At 41.5% G+C, this 17,258-nt stretch overlaps 1 protein-coding gene across 4 annotated transcripts in view; it reads right to left on the bottom strand.

Moving 5' to 3' along the window:
- The window catches only part of CNOT2 (CCR4-NOT transcription complex subunit 2), a 117,854-nt gene that overhangs the window by 65,553 nt on the left and 35,043 nt on the right, over window positions 1–17,258 (bottom strand). For 2 of the 4 annotated variants that reach the window (XM_081083300.1, XM_081083298.1), the window contains exon 2: window positions 8,549–8,621. In XM_081083300.1, the coding sequence (XP_080939426.1) occupies window positions 8,549–8,621 (73 nt within the window). Of the gene's footprint in view, window positions 1–8,548; window positions 8,692–17,258 lie in introns of all 4 variants that reach the window. The other 2 variants (XM_081083301.1, XM_081083299.1) reach the window with 1 other exon arrangement.

Consider the following 17,258-nt stretch of genomic DNA (forward strand, 5'->3'; position numbering starts at 1 on the left):
TGAGAGATGCAAATCAAAACAACAATGAGGTATCATCGCACACCTGTCAGACTGGCTATCATCAACAAATCCACAAACCACAAGTGCTGGAGAGGATGTGGAGAAAAAGGAACCCTCCTGCACTGCTGGTGGGAATGCAGACTGGTGCAGCCACTGTTGAGAACAGTATGGAGTTTCCTCAAAAGGTTAAAAACGGAACTCCAATTTGACTCTGAAATCCCACTTCTAGGAATATATACCAAGAAACCAGAAACAATCAGAAAGAATATATGCACCTCTATGTTCATAGCAGCACAATTTACAATAGCTAAGATTTGGAAGCAACCTAAGTGCCCATCAGCAGATGAGTGGATTAGAAAACAGTGGTACATCTACACAATGGAATATTACGCCACTATAAAAAAGAAGGAACTTTTACCATTTGCAATAGCATGGATGGAACTGGAGAGCATGATGCTAAGTGAAATAAGACAGTAGGAGAAGGATAAATATCACATGATTTCACTCATATGTGGGATATAATGATCAACTTAATTTGATGAACAAAAATAGATCCAGAGACAAATGGCAGGAGAGGTGTGGGGGTTAGAGAGTAACCAAAGGACTTGTATGCATGCATATTAGCATAACCAATGGACACAGACACTGGGGCGGTGGGGGCTTGCACAGGGTAGGAATGGCTGGGGAGGGGGGAAGGGGTCAATTGGGGAAAAAGGAGACATATGTAAAACTTTAGACAAAAAATAAATAAATAATAAAAATTTTTTAAAAGAAAAGGCATTCAAATTGGAAAGGAGGGAGTAATACTCTCATTATTTGCAGATGACATATAGTACATAGAAGACCGTAAAGACTCCACCAAAAAACTACTAGATTTAATAAATGAATTCGGCAATGTAGCAGAATTCAAAATTAACACCCAGAAATTAATGGAATTTTTATACACCAATGAATTATCAGACCCAACCGGTTTGGCTCAGTGGATCGAGTGTTAGCCTGCGGACTCAAGGGTCCCAGGTTCGATTCCAGTCTTGGTTGTGGGCACATCCCCAGTAGGGAGAGTGCAGGAGGCAGCTGATCAATGTTTCTTTCTCATCAATGTTTCTAACTCTCTATCCCTCTCCCTTCCTCTCTGTAAAAACTCAATAAAATATATATTTTTTAAAAATAATGAATTATCAGAAAGAGAAACTAAACAAAGAATCCCATTTATCGTTGCAACAAAAAAATTAAGATACTTGGAAATGAACTTAACCAAGTAGAAAAAGATTTGTGCTCGGAAAACTACAGGAAGTTAAAAAAAGAGATAGAGGCCGAAACCGGTTTGGCTCAGTGGATAGAGCGTCGGCCTGCGGACTGAGAGGTCCCAGGTTCAATTCCGGTCAAGGGCATGTACCTGGGTTGCGGGCATATCCCCAGTAGGAGATGTGCAGGAGGCAGCTGATCGATGATTCTCTCTCATCGATGTTTCTAACTCTCTATCTCTCTCCCTTCCTCTCTGTAAAAAATCAATAAAATATATTAAAAAAAAAAAAGAGAGAGAGATAGAGGAAGATACAAACAAGTGAAAGAATATGTCCATGTTACTGGTTGGTAGACGTGAAATCATTAAAATGTCTGTACTACTCAAAGCAATCTACAGGTTCAATGAAATCCCTATTAAAATACCAACAGCTTATTTCACAGATCTGCAGCAAATACTCCAAAAAGTTATATGGAATCAAAAAAGACCCTGAATAGCTGCAGCAATCTTGAGAAAGAAAAACAAAGTTGGAGGGATCACAATACCAGATATCAAACTATACTACAAAGGCACTGTCATTAAAACAGCCTGGCACTGGCACAAGAACAGGCACATAGATCAATGGAATAGAACAGAGATCCCAGAAATTGACCCCAGCCATTACACTCAATTAACATTTGACAAAGGAGGCAAGAACATACAATGGAGTCAAGACAGTCTCTTCAATAAATGGTATTGGGAAATTGGACAGATACATGCAAAACAATAAAACTAGACCACCAAGTTACACCATACACAAAAATAAACTCAAAATGGATGAGACTGACTTAAATGCAAGACATAAAACTATAAAAATCCTAGTAGAAACCACAGGCAGAAAAATCTCAGACATCTCTTGTAGCAATATGCTTATAAACTAGTAGCCCTGTGCACGAATCTGAGCCAGTAGGTCGCTGCCACCCTCGGGTAGCTCTCCGCCCACTGCCCCATCCTCTGGTAGCTCCCCCCACCACCCCCCATAGCTTGTTGCCCTGCCCTCTCCTGTATCTCTCCGCCTCCAGCTTGCTTGCTGCCCTGCCCGCTCCTGTAGCTCTCTGCTGCCTGCTGCCCTGCCCTCCTGTAGCTCTCCCTTCGCCCTCTCATAGCTTGCTGCCCTGCCCCCTCCTATAGCTCTCCACAACCCGCTTGTACCTCACTGGCCCATCCTGCTGCTGATCTGTGAAATGGTTGTGAGGCGATTGGTCGTTACGCCTCAGGGCGTAATGGCTAATTAGCACATTCCTCTCTTATTATATAGGACTAGTAGCCTGGTGCACGAAATTTGTGCACATTAAAAGGGAATTAACTAGCGGAAATATTTTAATATTGCTATTTGCCCTTTCTCTATAATAGAGGTGTGAGAGATGAAAGGAAATTAGTAAAATGTATATGAAAATAATATATAAATTTGTTAATAAATAAACAGTATAAAAAGGATATAACAGAGGCATGATATAAAAACGACAAAAACATGATATAAAAACAACAGTATTGCCGGAACTGGTTTGGCTCAGTGGATAGAGCATCGGCTTGTGGACTGAAAGGTCCCAGGTTCGATTCCGGTCAAGGGCATGTACCTGGGTTGTGGGCACATCCCCAGTGGGAGATGTGCAGGAGGCAGCTGATCGATGTTTCTCTCTCATCGATGTTTCTAGCTCTCTATCTCTCTCCCTTCCTCTCTGTAAAAAATCAATAAAATATATTAAAAAAAAACACAAAAAAAACAAAAAAAAACAAAAAACAACAGTATTGCAAACAATGACTGATAAAGTGATTAAACTTATTCTACTATCTCCCTGTACACCACATTAAGAGTGAAAACACTTTCAGAGTGCTTGACTAATTTTTTGTGGTGAAGTATTTAGAACTTTAATGTCACATGCTCTTCGAACTCGAGAGAAAGCAACATATAACTGACCATGTGCGAAAACGGGTTTAGTTAGGAATATGTCTACTCTGTCTAGAGTTTGTCCTTGTGATTTATTAATAGTCATCACACATGCTGGCATCATGGGAAACTGTCATTGAATCAATTTAAATGGGAGGCCAGTGTCAGATGGGGACAAATCAATTCTTGGAATCAGAACAATCTCTCCCTCTGCTGATCCTGTTAATACTTCAGCTTCGATAATATTAGGTCATAATCTTCTAATAATAAATTTGGTACCATTACAAAGACCCCATTTACTATTAAGATTTCTCAATAGCATGATAATTGCACCCACTTTCAATTTTAATTTATGACACGGCATTCCTGGAGTAATACTATTAAGAAATTCAATGGGAAAATTTTCCTTTTCAGCATCATCTGTGGAATTAATGGAATCATCACTCAAACATGTGTGAAAATCTCCATTAACTATATCCAAATTTTCTTCATTTAATTTTTGAAAATGCTCATTTTTTGGACAAAGAATTGCATGTTTAGATATATTTTTAATATTATCTATAGATATAGTATTTCCAAAGGTAGCTTCAATAATAGATCCATTACAAATCATTTCACAGGGGATTTCAATAATATCCAATCCTAAATGAAAACTGCTATCAAGTTTGCCATCTCCAAGTTTTACTAACCATTCACTATAAGCAGAGTCCTCTGATCTCATATTTGTTGTAAGAGACAACTTTCTGAAACATCCCCAAACACTGCAGTACTTTAAACTTGTTTATACTATGGCCAATCATATACCACACGGTACAATACTGAGACATTGTCTAAAATCCCCTCCAAGAAGGAGAACTTTCCCAACAAATACAACATTCAAATTTCTCTTAGTAATCTGTCTATGGCGTTTATAGCATGACTGGATGCCATGGTGCTTTCATCAATAATGAGAAGATGGGCCTTTTTAATAGTTTTAGCAACTTCATTGTTTATATCGAGTCTAGAAATTGAAGTTTCATTTAGTGGAATGGGTAATTAATATTGGGAATGAAAGGTGCTTCCACCGAGAAGTAAATTTGTAGCAATTCCTGTATATGCTGTGGGTAAAACAGTACTACTACGACCTCTAATATAATGTATTAAAACTTTATAAAGATATGCCTTCAGGCTCCGAGGGCCAGTTCCTGCCTCAAACCTCGCCATCCCGGGAAACAGCTCAGGGAGGGTGCAGTCCTTGGCAAAGCAACCCAGGACTCAGTGGGTCCAGGCTCCGAGGGTGGGTTCCTGCCTCAAACCTTGCCCGCACTGGAAACAGCTCTGGGAAACAGCTCGGGGAGGGCACAGTCCTTGGCAAAGCGATCCAGGACTCAGTGGGTCCATGCTCCAAAGGCCGGTTCCTGCCTCAAACCTCTCCCTTACTGGAAACAGCTCCGGGAAACAGCTTGGGGAGGGCACAGCCGTTGCCAAGACAACCCCTGCAGGACTGACTTCCTCCCAGTTGGTCGAGCCTTGGTCGTGACGTTACACCCAGGGTTTTTATATAAATAGATTTCCTAGAGCAGTGGTCGGCAAACTCATTAGTCAACAGAGCCCAATATCAACAGTACAACGATTGAAATTTCTTTTGAGAGCCAAATTTTTTAAACTATATAGGTAGGTACATTGTTATTAACTTAATTTGAGTACTTCTATGCTGGCCTTTGCTAAAAATGTATGTTTGCTGAGGTCAACCCCTTCCAACTCTCCCATCCACACTCGTCTTGTATACTTGTTTCGTCTATCTCCTTTCGTTCATCCTCTCTATATGTCCAAACCATCTCAACATACCTTTCTCAATCCTCAACACTATATCTTCTTTCACTCCACAACGTTCCCAAAAATTAACTTAATAAACTTTCTTAAAGTTTTAAGTCAACTTCGCACTGTACGTGTGCACCCACACGTGGTATTTTGTGGAAGAGCCACACTCAAGGAGCCAAAGAGCCGCACATGTGGCTTGCGAGCCGTGGTTTGCCGACCACTGTCCTAGGGCAAAGGAAACTAAGGAAAAAGTAAACAAATGGGACTACATCAAAATAAAAAGCTTCTGCACAGCAAAGGACACCATCAACCAAATGAAAAGGGAGCCCATGGTATGGGAAAACATACCTGGCAATGATACATCTGATAATATATATAAGAAACTCATAGAACTTAATAAAAGGAAGATAAATAATCCAATTTATAAATGGGCAAAGGACCTAAATAGACACTTCTCCAAAGCAGACATACATATGGCCAAGAGACATATGAAAAAATGCTCTAAGTCACTGATCATCAGAGAAATGCAAATTAAAATGATAATGAGGTATCATCTCACACCTGTCAGAATGGCTACCATCAACAAATCAACAAATGATAAGTGCTGTTGAGGATGTGGAGAAAAGGGAACCCTAGTACATTGCTGATGAGAATACAGACTGGTGCAGCCATTATGGAAAACAGTATGGAGTATCCTCAAAAAATTAAATATGGAACTGCCATTTGACCCAGTGATCCCACTTCCAGGAATATATCCTAAGATACCCAAAATACCAATCAGAAAGAAGGTATGCATCCCTATAGTCATAGCAGCACAATTTACAATAGCTAAGATTTGGAAACAGCCCAACTGCCCATCAGTAGATGAGTGGATAAAAAAGCTATGATACATTTACACCATGGAATTCTATTCAGCAGTAAAAAAGAAGAATCTCTTACTCTTTGAGACAACATGGAGGGACTGGTAAGAGTATTATGTTAAGCAAAGTAAACCAGTCAGAGAAAGACAATTATCACATGATCTCACTCATATGTGAAGTCTAACAAAATAAATTGATGAACAAAACAGATCCAGAGACATAGAAGCATGGAACCGACTGTGGAATCTCAAAGGGAAGGTGGGGGAGTGGGAAGAGATTAACGAAAGTATTTGTATGCATATATGCATAACTCATGGACACATAATAGGGTGGGGAAGACCTGGGGGGTGGGGAGGTGGTAGTGGAGGCAGGCTAGAAGAGGTCAATGAGGTAAAAAAGGAGACATATATAATATTTTCAACAATAAAGATTTAATAAATAAACAAATAAGAAAATAAAAAATATTTTCATCCAGAAAAACCCTAACCAAGGATACATTTTTTTTTTTTTTTTAGGATACATTTTTTGAGTAATCTCAGAAACCTGGATTATTTGTAAGTAATGTGACTGAAGATATAAACTATTTTTAGAGTAGAATGAGCAGGAATTAGGAAATAACTTCATGTGTAAAATATAACCTCATCTTATTCCCTTCTTAAGTGAAAATTTTGGAATTCTATATTAATATGATTCATGAATTAACCATACTGTGAAATGATACAAAGTTCTTTTCAAGCTGGGTTATGAATAACGAAAAGCCACATAACCTAGAATCATAATATTCTTAAAATAACTTACCAGAACCTATCAAAGATTCAATAACCCAAGTAGTGTGACCAATTGAAACTATGAGTCAAGGTAGTTGGAAATGGTGGTGAGGCAGGAGCTACAGCAAGTATAAATAATTAGCAATGGCCATGTTAGTCAAGTCTATGAGAACAACTCAGAACAGAAAAGGTTACAAGAACCAATTTCTCATAGGATTTACTCTGGCTTATTAAAATCATAAAGATCTGGCAAGAAACTTCAGACATCAAGTTAGGGGAAATTCTAGAAAGGTAAAAAATGACAACTGTCTTGTGTGCTATTTAAAATCCTCACCCAAAGATAGGTTTTCTTTTTTAATTATTATTAATTTTAGAGAGAGGGGGAGGAAGAGGGAGGGAGAGGAAAAGAGAAAAAATGAGAGACAGAGAGACAGATATATTGGTTGCCTCCTGACCAGGGATCAAACCCGAAACCTAGGTATGTAACCTGACCAGGAATTGAACTGCAACATTTTTGGACAAAGTTTGAACCAACTGAGCCACCTAGTCAGGGTGACACTGTTTTTTTTTATTAGGGGTAGTGCCCAAATCAGTAAGTCTTATAATCACAGACTCTGCTAATTGTACATGAATATCCATTTACAGATTTTCTCCACTCCTCATTTTTCCAAGTTGAGGGAAGAAAAACTTGAGCTAAAATTAACGATTAGCAGATTAATCAATGCTGTTACTATCACACTAATTGCTGTCACATCCTAGAGCAGTGATGGCGAACCTTTTGAGCTCGGCATGTCAGTATTTTGAAAAACCCTAACTTAACTCTGGTGCCGTGTCACATATAGAAATTTTTTGATATTTGCAACCACAGTAAAACAAAGCCTTATATTTTTGATATTTGTTTTATATATTTAAATGCCATTTAACAAAGAAAAATCAACCAAAAAAATGAGTTCACGGTGTCATAAGTTCGCCATCACTGGCCTAGAGGAAATGAAACTTGGTGGATGGAAGGGAGAGAGGGAGGTTGGATATGTATCTGTGCAGAAAGCCTAAAGCTTTGAACTTTGAATTATTCTGTATTCTGAATCATTAAATAACTTGACAATGAATTATTATGAAATGAATAAAGTAGATTTTCCTTGAAAAATTAAATTAAAATGTTTTATTTTAATCACTATTGAATAGCACCAACTTTATAATTAACCTTCATTTAAAAGCTCAAAAAGAAAACAGTAGGTTGGGGGTTAGGAATGTGAAGGGATTGAGTTAAAAGAGGTACAAAAAGAGAAAGAACTCATGGGCATGAACAACAGGGGTAGGTGGAAAAGGGTATAGGTCACCTAAATGGTGATGGAGAAAAATAAAATAGAATAAAAAGAAAACAGTAATATTACACTTCAACCATCCTTTCAGCATCCTTACAGACTACAGAGGATGGATACTAACTTAATGAGAAACAAGACTCTAGCATTGTAAGGACAGAAGTGAATGACAAATTCAGTAAAATCGTAGTCTCTGAGCATCCTGGGATTTTCATTTCTATTTCTTCTATATTCTAACCAATTTTGTCCACATTTCTATAATTCTCCATTACCCTAAATATAGATAGCATAAGACTTCAGTTTAGTCTTCCAGTAATAATACGTATAAAAGCAAGCTCTGAATCCAGCCAAAGTTATAAATTATGTATCAGATAATATAAGTTTTTACATATATACACACACCTGAAAATTTGTGTTGACATTAAAAGAATATACATTTATTAGAAGCATATTTTGAAAAATGTCCCCAACTATTTAAACTGTCAAACCCATTATATATGTACTTTAAATTATAACCCAAATTTTTCAAATTGAGGTATATCCAATATGCTGGTTCTAGTTAAATACAACATATTAAACAGTTCAATGTAGCTATCTGACCAATAAGGAAAAAGGAAAATAAATCTTACCTGGTAGTTTCTTTTCTCAGATAATGTATGTCCATCAGTCCTCACCATAGAGTCGTGTCCTTTCCTCACAGTACTGGAGGCAATCAAACAGAACTGTCACTCAAGGGTCGTGTCACAGGAAGGACCGCCCACCAGTTCTCCCTCTAGAGTGGAATTATCCAAAAGCCATCAAAATTACTAACATGTAAATATATGAACAGTAACAAAAATATCCAATATTATACATAGAAAACAAAAAGTACTTTTTAAATATTCTACCTGATCTTCCTCTCAACTATCTGGGGAGAGCTAGGCGGGCAGTCATGCTTTGAGACAGAAATTATTAAATATGAAAAACTCTTCCTTCCCACTTCTCTCTACAATTAAACTGTCCGCCAGACCTCATATACAAGGTAGAAACTTATAAAAATGGAGTTGACAAAAATGTTCAGCCCTCAGCTGAGATTTTTTCTATTAAATGTTCTTCTGTTAGTCTCAGAAATATCAAATTAATTCAGATTTAGTCGATATTTCTGAGACTTAAAATCCCTCTCTTCCAAATACTTTATATAGTACTTATTCAGTTTATGATGTTTATTCCTATGCGATATAATGAAATATAAGTTCTTATGACTAGTAAATGAAACTCAAATCAATACTTATTAAAATTTACTTCAATAAAGAGTAGTAACATATGTTAACTTCCTGAAGCCTTTGTCCTTCAATCCTCCAATTTCATATACATTCTAATAGAATTTGCTTTACTACAATATGGAAGAAAAATAAGGGGGCTCATGTCTTAACCTCAATAAAGATAAATAAGTCCAAAATGACTAGGCACATCAGATACAAAAAATTCAGTGTAGCAGAAGTGATAGTCGCTAGAGATGTTAACTTAAAAAATGTAAACTGAAAATGAGATAAAAACCAAAAATGGTGTATACAAAAAAAAAAAATGGAAGCACAGATTTTATAAACAAATATCTCTCACCAAAGTTTTAATGAAATGTTTACCCTAGGAAAGTAGTAAGTGTATCTAATCCTATCTAATATAGAGGGAATATTCTAACTGACTGCCACGCCCTCAAAGATGGCGACGCCCACTGCCAATAAGGAGGGAATATGCTAATTGACTGCCACACCCTCAAAGATGGTGGCACCCACAGCCACAACATGGCCAGCAGGGGAGGGCAGTTGGGGGCGACCAGGCTAGCAGGGGAGGGCAGTTGGGGGCGACCGGGCCGGTAGGGGAGCAGTTAGGCGTCCATCAGGCTGGCAGGGGAGTGGTTAGGGGGTGATCGGGCTGGCAGGCAGAAGTGGTTAGGGCAATCAGGCAGGCAGGCAGGCAGGCAGGCGAGCGGTTGGGAGCCAGCAGTCCCGGATTGTGAGAGGGATGTCTAACTACCCACAGATATTGGGTCTAAAGCAGTGGTCGGCAAACTGCGGCTCGCGAGCCACATGCAGCTCTTTGGCCCCTTGAGTGTGGCTCTTCCTAAGCCTTAGGAGTACTCTAAGTTAATAACAATGTACCTACCTATATATTTTAAGTTTAAAAAATTTGGCTCTCAAAAGAAATTTCAATCGTTGTATTGTTGATATTTGGCTCTGTTGACTAATGAGTTTGCCGAACACTGATCTAAACTGGCAGTCAGGCATCCCCCGAGGGGTCCCAGATTGGACAGGGTGCAGGCTGGGTTGAGGGACACCCTCCTCCCCCAGTGCATGAATTTCCTCTAGTGATCTAATAATAGTTGCTAACCATTAAAATTACATTCAAATTTAGAGCAATTATTTAACATCATAAGAAATATACTTTGGGAGAGGATAAGAGAAACACCTACTTTAAATTCATAAAAAGTATGAATAAATTTTATTAAAATCAACACACACATACATACACATACATATGGACTACCTCCAAGGAAAACAAGTCATTAAGAATTAAAGTTTTAAAAAGAATCCACATAATGAAAACTTGTATTTTGCCTTGTTTTATTACAGAGTTAGTCAAGCTACTTAACTTTTATTATCTTACATTGTATGTTTGGTGAAATATTTTAAGATGCCTTACTCTAAGGCAAAAATGTAACAAACAGCCCATTACCAAATTTAAATGTACCACTGGAATTAAGTTTTTCTTTCTCAAATATAACAAAGGAAAAAAGTTTGTTTTTTTAAGCCATAAGTAAGTATAATTACTACTATAAATGTAACCCCTAACGTCTAGTAAGGAATTAGGTTATTCATAAAGAAAAATTATATCAAGTAAATTGGATGTCCAAGAATAGTTAAGTGACACACATTCAGCTCTAATTTAAATTTTCATGATTGTTACAAAATGAGAGCAACACTGTTTTACTAAGCATTCCCAAAACAACATTAACCCTGTTTTAATGTTAGTGTTTTATAGTATTAATAGATTTTAAAACAGTATTTGCCTTACTATTAATGTATTCATGGCAACTCTGAAGTCAATGTATAATAGTTGGATTTTCCATTGTTTCTTATAAAATAAAAATGTGTTTCTTCTTAAATAAGTTTAAAGTCCATGCATTTTCTTCAAATTATGCTAGTTTCATCAAAAGATAAGTTACAAATTTAAAATCGGGTAAGGCATTTTTCAACAGTATAACTTAACTATATAAAACAGATAATTATTACTATATATGCTAAATAACTTAATTAAAAATAAAAGTTAATATTTATTCTGTAAATTTACCAGGTAAATGAAAAATAACTTTGGAATACTATAAATTTTAATACAAATGGAAATACTGTTTTGTTTCCTTCTTAGGATAACTTAAAATATTTCCTGGCTTAAGGTTTCAAGCAATATCACTATAAGCTTTAACCAATACAGGAACAGATATTCCATACTGAAAAATAACTAAGAATTCATTATCTCCTTTTAGTAAACAAAGAGAAAAAGAAATAAACGCACTCTATTTTCTTCCAGGTAAACATGACAGCTAACGTTTGTTACCACTATCTTGCATTAAATAAAAATGTTCAGTAATAGATTGTCTTGATATTTGTCATATTTGGAATGAAATGATGTGCAATAGATTAAAGAAGATGTGAGTATGTATGTGAAGCACAGTATGTGAAAAGCAGCAAGCAGGAGAGAGAACATGCACTCCAACTGCCTAAATTTATTAAAGTTTATACACTGGTTTTCCCAAAAGTCCGACAAATACTCAAAAAGCCAGAAAAGACAAATATTTACAAAACCAAAATGAAATCGCCTATAAGGCAGGGATACCTTCCAAGATAAAAAAAAAACCAGGAACAAAACACAGAGACTGCATTTACCCTCCTACCTTAAAAAAGCAGAAAACTAGACAAAATATGTGAAACTAATTTTCAGACACTGGACATTATCTAAGGGCAGAGATCTTCAAGAGAAAAAAAATGAAGTAACCCTACTACCTGCAGAGTTATGATGCTGAATGAAACAGGGAAGGGAGAGATGGGACCCATTCAGAGCCCAATGGTCTCACTGAATTAAAGAGAGTTCAGAGTTAGGGGAGACACCAAGGCAGCTAGAACTTACAGAACTAGTGAAGAGAAGGAAGCTGCAGGGGCAAATAACTCCAAAGATCAAGAGAGAGATTCTCCTTAAGGTTTTGGCTGAGTAATGATCTGTGCATGCATGTGAAAAAAGGATTGAGTCTGGAGAAAAAAGCCTCTGAAAAGTGGAAGTCAGGCCCTGGCCAGTTGCTCAGTGGTTGGTATGTCGGCGCACGGACTGAAGGGTTTTGGGTTCAATTCCTGGTCAAGGGGGCATACCTTGTTTGCAGGTTTGATCTGCAGCCCTAATAAGGGTGGAAGGCAACAAATCAATGTGTCTCTCTCACATAAATGTTCTCTTTCTCTCTGCCTCCCCCATCCCTTCCATTCTCTCTAAAAATCAATCGAAGAAATGACTTCAGGTGAGGATTAGGAAAAAAAAAGTAGTCAGAACATTCCCTAGACCTTCTGTTTCCATTAATCAGAAGGTAGTTAATGCCTTATAAGATTATATGAGTATGTTTTATACAACAGGATGTTCTGAACCAGCACTAACAAAGCTTAAAACTGCTGGGCCAGCGTGGCTCAATGGTTGAGCACTGACCTATGAACCAGGAGGTCATGGTTTGATTCCCCATCAGGGCACATGCCCAGTTGCAGCCTCAATCCCCAGTGTGAGGTGTGAAGGAGGCAGCCAATCAATGATTCTCTGTCATCATTGATGTTTCTATCTCTCCCCATCCCTTCCTCTCTATAATCTATCCTCCTATCTAATAAAAGAGTAATATGCAAATTAACCACCACTCCAACACAAGATGGCCACCCCCATGTGGACACAAGATGGCTGGCAGGGGAGGGCAGTTGGGGGCGATAAGGCCAGCAGGGGATGGCAGTTGGGAGGGACCAGCCCTGAAAGGGAGGGCAGTTGTGGGCAATCAGGCCAGCAGGGAAGGGCAGTTGGGGGGAACCAGGCCTGCAGGGGAGAGCAGTTAGAGGTGATCAGGCCAGCAGGGGAGCAGTTAGGCATCGATCAGGCTGGCAGGGGAGCGGTTAGGGGCAATCAGGCAGGCAGGCGAGCGGTTGGGAGCCAGCAGTCCTGGATTGTCCCAGATTGGAGGGTGCAGGCTGGGCTGAGGGACACACACCCCTGTGCACAAATTTCGTGCATCGGGCCTCTAGTCCTAATAATAGAGAAACATGGTAATTAACCATAACTTTGCTACCCTTCCCATTGGCTAATCAGCGAGATATGCAAATTAACTGTCAACCAAGATGGCGGCCGACAGCCAGGCAGCTGAAGCGAACAGGAGGCTTGCTTGCTCCAGTGATAGAGGAAGCCCAGGTTCACCGCCTGCTGCTACCCGCCTCTGACCTTGCACTCTAAGCAACTATGTTGCAATTATAGAAGTTAAACAATCCCCAGAAACCTGCTTTCAGCCGTCAGAGCTGTAGCGAGCAGGACCGCAACAGTGTTACAATTATAGAACCCAAACAAACCCAGATACCTGCTTTCAGCAGCCAAGGTCTCAGAGCTGGAGCTGGCCTCAGAGCTAAAGCCGGCTCTCAGCTCCAGTGATAGCCATAGAAGGTAAATAAATCCCAGAATAAAAAAAAAAGAAAAAAAGGAGAGGTTGGGAGCTTCAGTCACCCGCCAGCCTGAAAACAGCCCTCAGCCCTTCACCCAGAGTGGCCAGGCACCCCAGTGGGGACCCCTGCCCTGAAGGGGGTGTGACCAGCTGCAAACAGCCATCATCCCCTCATCCAGGCTGGCCAGGCACCCAAGCGGGACCCCCACCCTGATCCAGGACACCCTTCAGGGCAAACCAGCCGGCCCCCACCCGTGCACCAGGCCTCTATCCTATATAGTAAAAGGGTAATATGAAAACTGACTCTAACAGCAGAAAGACTGGGAATGACTGGTCACTATGACACAACTGACCACCAGGCGGCAGACTCTCAATGCAGGAGCTGCCCTTTGGCGGTCAGGTCGCTCTCACATGGGAGGAGCTCTGCTCAGCCACAAGCCAGGCTGATGGCTGCCAGTACAGCAGTGGTGGTGGGAGCCTCTCCTGCCTCCTCAGCAGCGCTAAGGATGTCCGACGGCAGTTTAGGCCTGTTCCCCGCTGGCAAGTGGACATCCCCCGAGGGCTGCCGGGCTGCCAAAGGGAAGTCTGATTGCCATCTTAGGCCCAATCCCCCGGGGAGCGGGCCTAAGCCAGCAGGTGGTCATCCCCTGAGGGGTCCCAGACTGCAAGAGGGCACAGGCCAGGCTGAGGGATGTCCCCCTCACCCCCCGAGTGCACAAATTTTTGTGCACCGGGCCTCTAGTATATATATAAAAGACTAAGCGACAATCCAACTGGTAGGTATGATGCGCAATGACCACCAGGGGGCAGATGCTCCAACCATTAGAGGAGGGAGCCTGATTCCTTACGGAATCGGCTATGGGTTAGGTTCATGCTGGGGCACTGTCTGCCCCAAATCTGCTTCACCTGTACCCCGGACCCAGAGAAGAGGGAGCCTGAGTTGGGGGTGCATCACCTCTGGCAATCCAGGACCCCTCGGGGATGTCGGAGAGCCGGCTTCAGCCCAATCCCCGCAGGCCAGGCCGAGGGACCCTACTGGTGCACCAATCCGTGCACCAGGCCTCTAGTCCTATATAATAAAGGTCTAATATGCAAATGGTCATCACGCCATCAGGCCTTAGTGGCTCAGACACTCAACACTGGAGAGAGAGGAATGGGGACCAGCCAGGCACAAATGAGCTCATGAGAGAGGAATGAGGATCCCAACTGCCCTCCTTTTCAGGCCTGGTCCCTCCCAACTGCCCTCCCCTACCAGCCATCTTGTGTCCACATGGGGGTGGCCATCTTGTGTTGGAGTGATGGTCAATTTGCATATTACTCTTTTATTAGATAGGAGGATAGATTACAGAGAGGAAGGGATGGGGAGAGAGACAGAAACATCAATGATGACAGAGAATCATTGATTGGCTGCCTCCTTCACACCTCACACTGGGGATTGAGGCTGCAACTGGGCATGTGCCCTGATGGGGAATCAAACCATGACCTCCTGGTTCATAGGTCAATGCTCAACCATTGAGCAACGCTGGCCTGGCAGTTTTAAGCTTTGTTAGTGCTGGTTCAGAACATCCTATTGTATAAAACATACTCATATAAATCTTATAAGGCATTAATTACCTTCTGATTAATGGAAACAGAAGGTCTGGGGAATGTTCTGACTACAAATGAGCTAGCAAGAGAGGAATGGGGACCAGCCAGACTGCGGCCCAGGAGAGGGACAAGCCCCATGCCCCATGGTCCCGGGCGACAGCATCTGCACCTGCGGCCCAGGAAAGGAACGAGCCGCCCACCCCGCAGTCCTAGGTGCCAGCGCCTGTGGCTGCAGGCCTGGGAGAGGGACAAGCTGCCCACCTTGCGGTCCCAGGTGCCTGTGGCTGTGGCCCAGGCGAAACTGCCCGCCCACGGTACCCTACAGCTGCAGCCGGCCCGAGCAAAGCCGGCCCGGGTCCTTGGTGCCTGTGGCCAGCCAGGAGGAGGGAAGCCTGGGTCCTAGGTGCAGGGCAAGGCAGAGGTGGTTAGGGGCAATCAGGCCAGCAAGGTAGCAGTTAGGGGTGATCAGGCTGGTAGGGGAGCAGTTAGGGGCGACCAGGCAGGCAGGCAGAGGTGGTTAGGGGTGATCAGGCAGGCAGGCAGGCGAGTGGTTAGGAGCCAGCAATCCCGGATTGCGAGAGGCAGTTGGACATCCCCTGAGGAGTCCCGGATTTGAGAGGGTGCAGGCTGGGCTGAGGGACCCCCCCCCCCCGCAATGCATGAATTTCATGCACCAGGCCTCTAGTGTGTATATATATAAAAAGCTTAAAACCTAACCTCAGAAGGATCAAGCTAATTCTAAGTACACCTGTACCCCCAAATAAAGCCCAACAATCTCTCTCTATATATAAAAGGATAATATGCTAAGTGTCCGACTGGTTGCAATGATGTGCACTGACCACCAGGGGGTAGACACTCAATGCAGGAGCTGCCGTGATGTACACTGGCCATTTACAGAGAAATGGCACCGTGGACCTGGTGTCCACAAAGCAACACTTGGCTTCCCCCAAGTGGGACACATGCCATGCCACCACCTCAGAGCAACAGCCCACCAAATCACAGCCGACGCTGCGAGACCCCATGGCACAAAATGTGGCCCACAGCCCAGCCCAGCCCAGAAACGGTGACTGTGGGCTCCGAGTAATGATGTCACATAGCAATGCCCAGCTTCCTCTCCCTAGCAACAGGCCATTTAACAATAAGTGGCACCACGGACCTGGTGCCCACAAAGCAACACTCGGGCTTCACCCAAGTGGGACACTGGCCCCAACACCAGCCTGGAGCGACACCCCACCAAATTGCAGCCAATGCTGCCAAGACCTCATGGAGCAAAATGTGGCCTACAGCCCAGCCCAGCCACCATGGCTGTGGGCTCTGAGTAATGACGTCACATAGCAACACCCAGCTTCCTCTCCCTAGCGATTAGCCTCCTTGCAGTTCCTTCAGCCCAGAAACATGACTTGCTTTATAGCCAGGTGCAAACATTTCACACTTTAACCAAATGTCTGTGAAGCATTTTCCCGTGTCTCATCTCATTTGATCCTCACAGAAGTCCTGGAGTAGGCAGACAGGAGACTTGATGGGATCTATTTTCTTTTCATTAGCCAGAAAAACGGAGATTTAGAAAGCTTAAAAACTTGACCTGACTGAAAAGAAGTAAGAAATAGTGGACCTTGAAAATGACTTCAGGTTTTCTCACTGCACAGAAATATAGTCAAACACTGCTGCAGTTAAAGATTTTACCCTTTGTTCTCCCTGCATGATATACAATAATAATCTGCTTTGTTTTGATATTTACTCCTATGTTGCTGACAATTACCCGAAAGAGAAGTTGGGGTGCTTCACTGGGCTGGAAAAAGTTTAGCTAAATCAAAAAGCAGGTCTAATTAAGCAAGTTTATCTATATACATAAAGCTCTTGCTGGCGCCAATTGCACGCATGTGTTTTGATCTGTCATTGTCGATCATGAATTTGGTTGACACTTCTATTATAGAGAAAGGGTGAATAGCAATATTAAAATATTTCTTTTAATTAATTTCCTTTCAATGTGCACGAATCCGTGCACCAAGCCACCAGTATTTAAAATAATACCACACTCAAGCATAAAA

Source organism: Myotis nattereri (genome assembly GCF_964212035.1).
Source record: "Myotis nattereri genome assembly, chromosome: 2".
Classification (NCBI taxonomy): domain Eukaryota; kingdom Metazoa; phylum Chordata; class Mammalia; order Chiroptera; family Vespertilionidae; genus Myotis; species Myotis nattereri.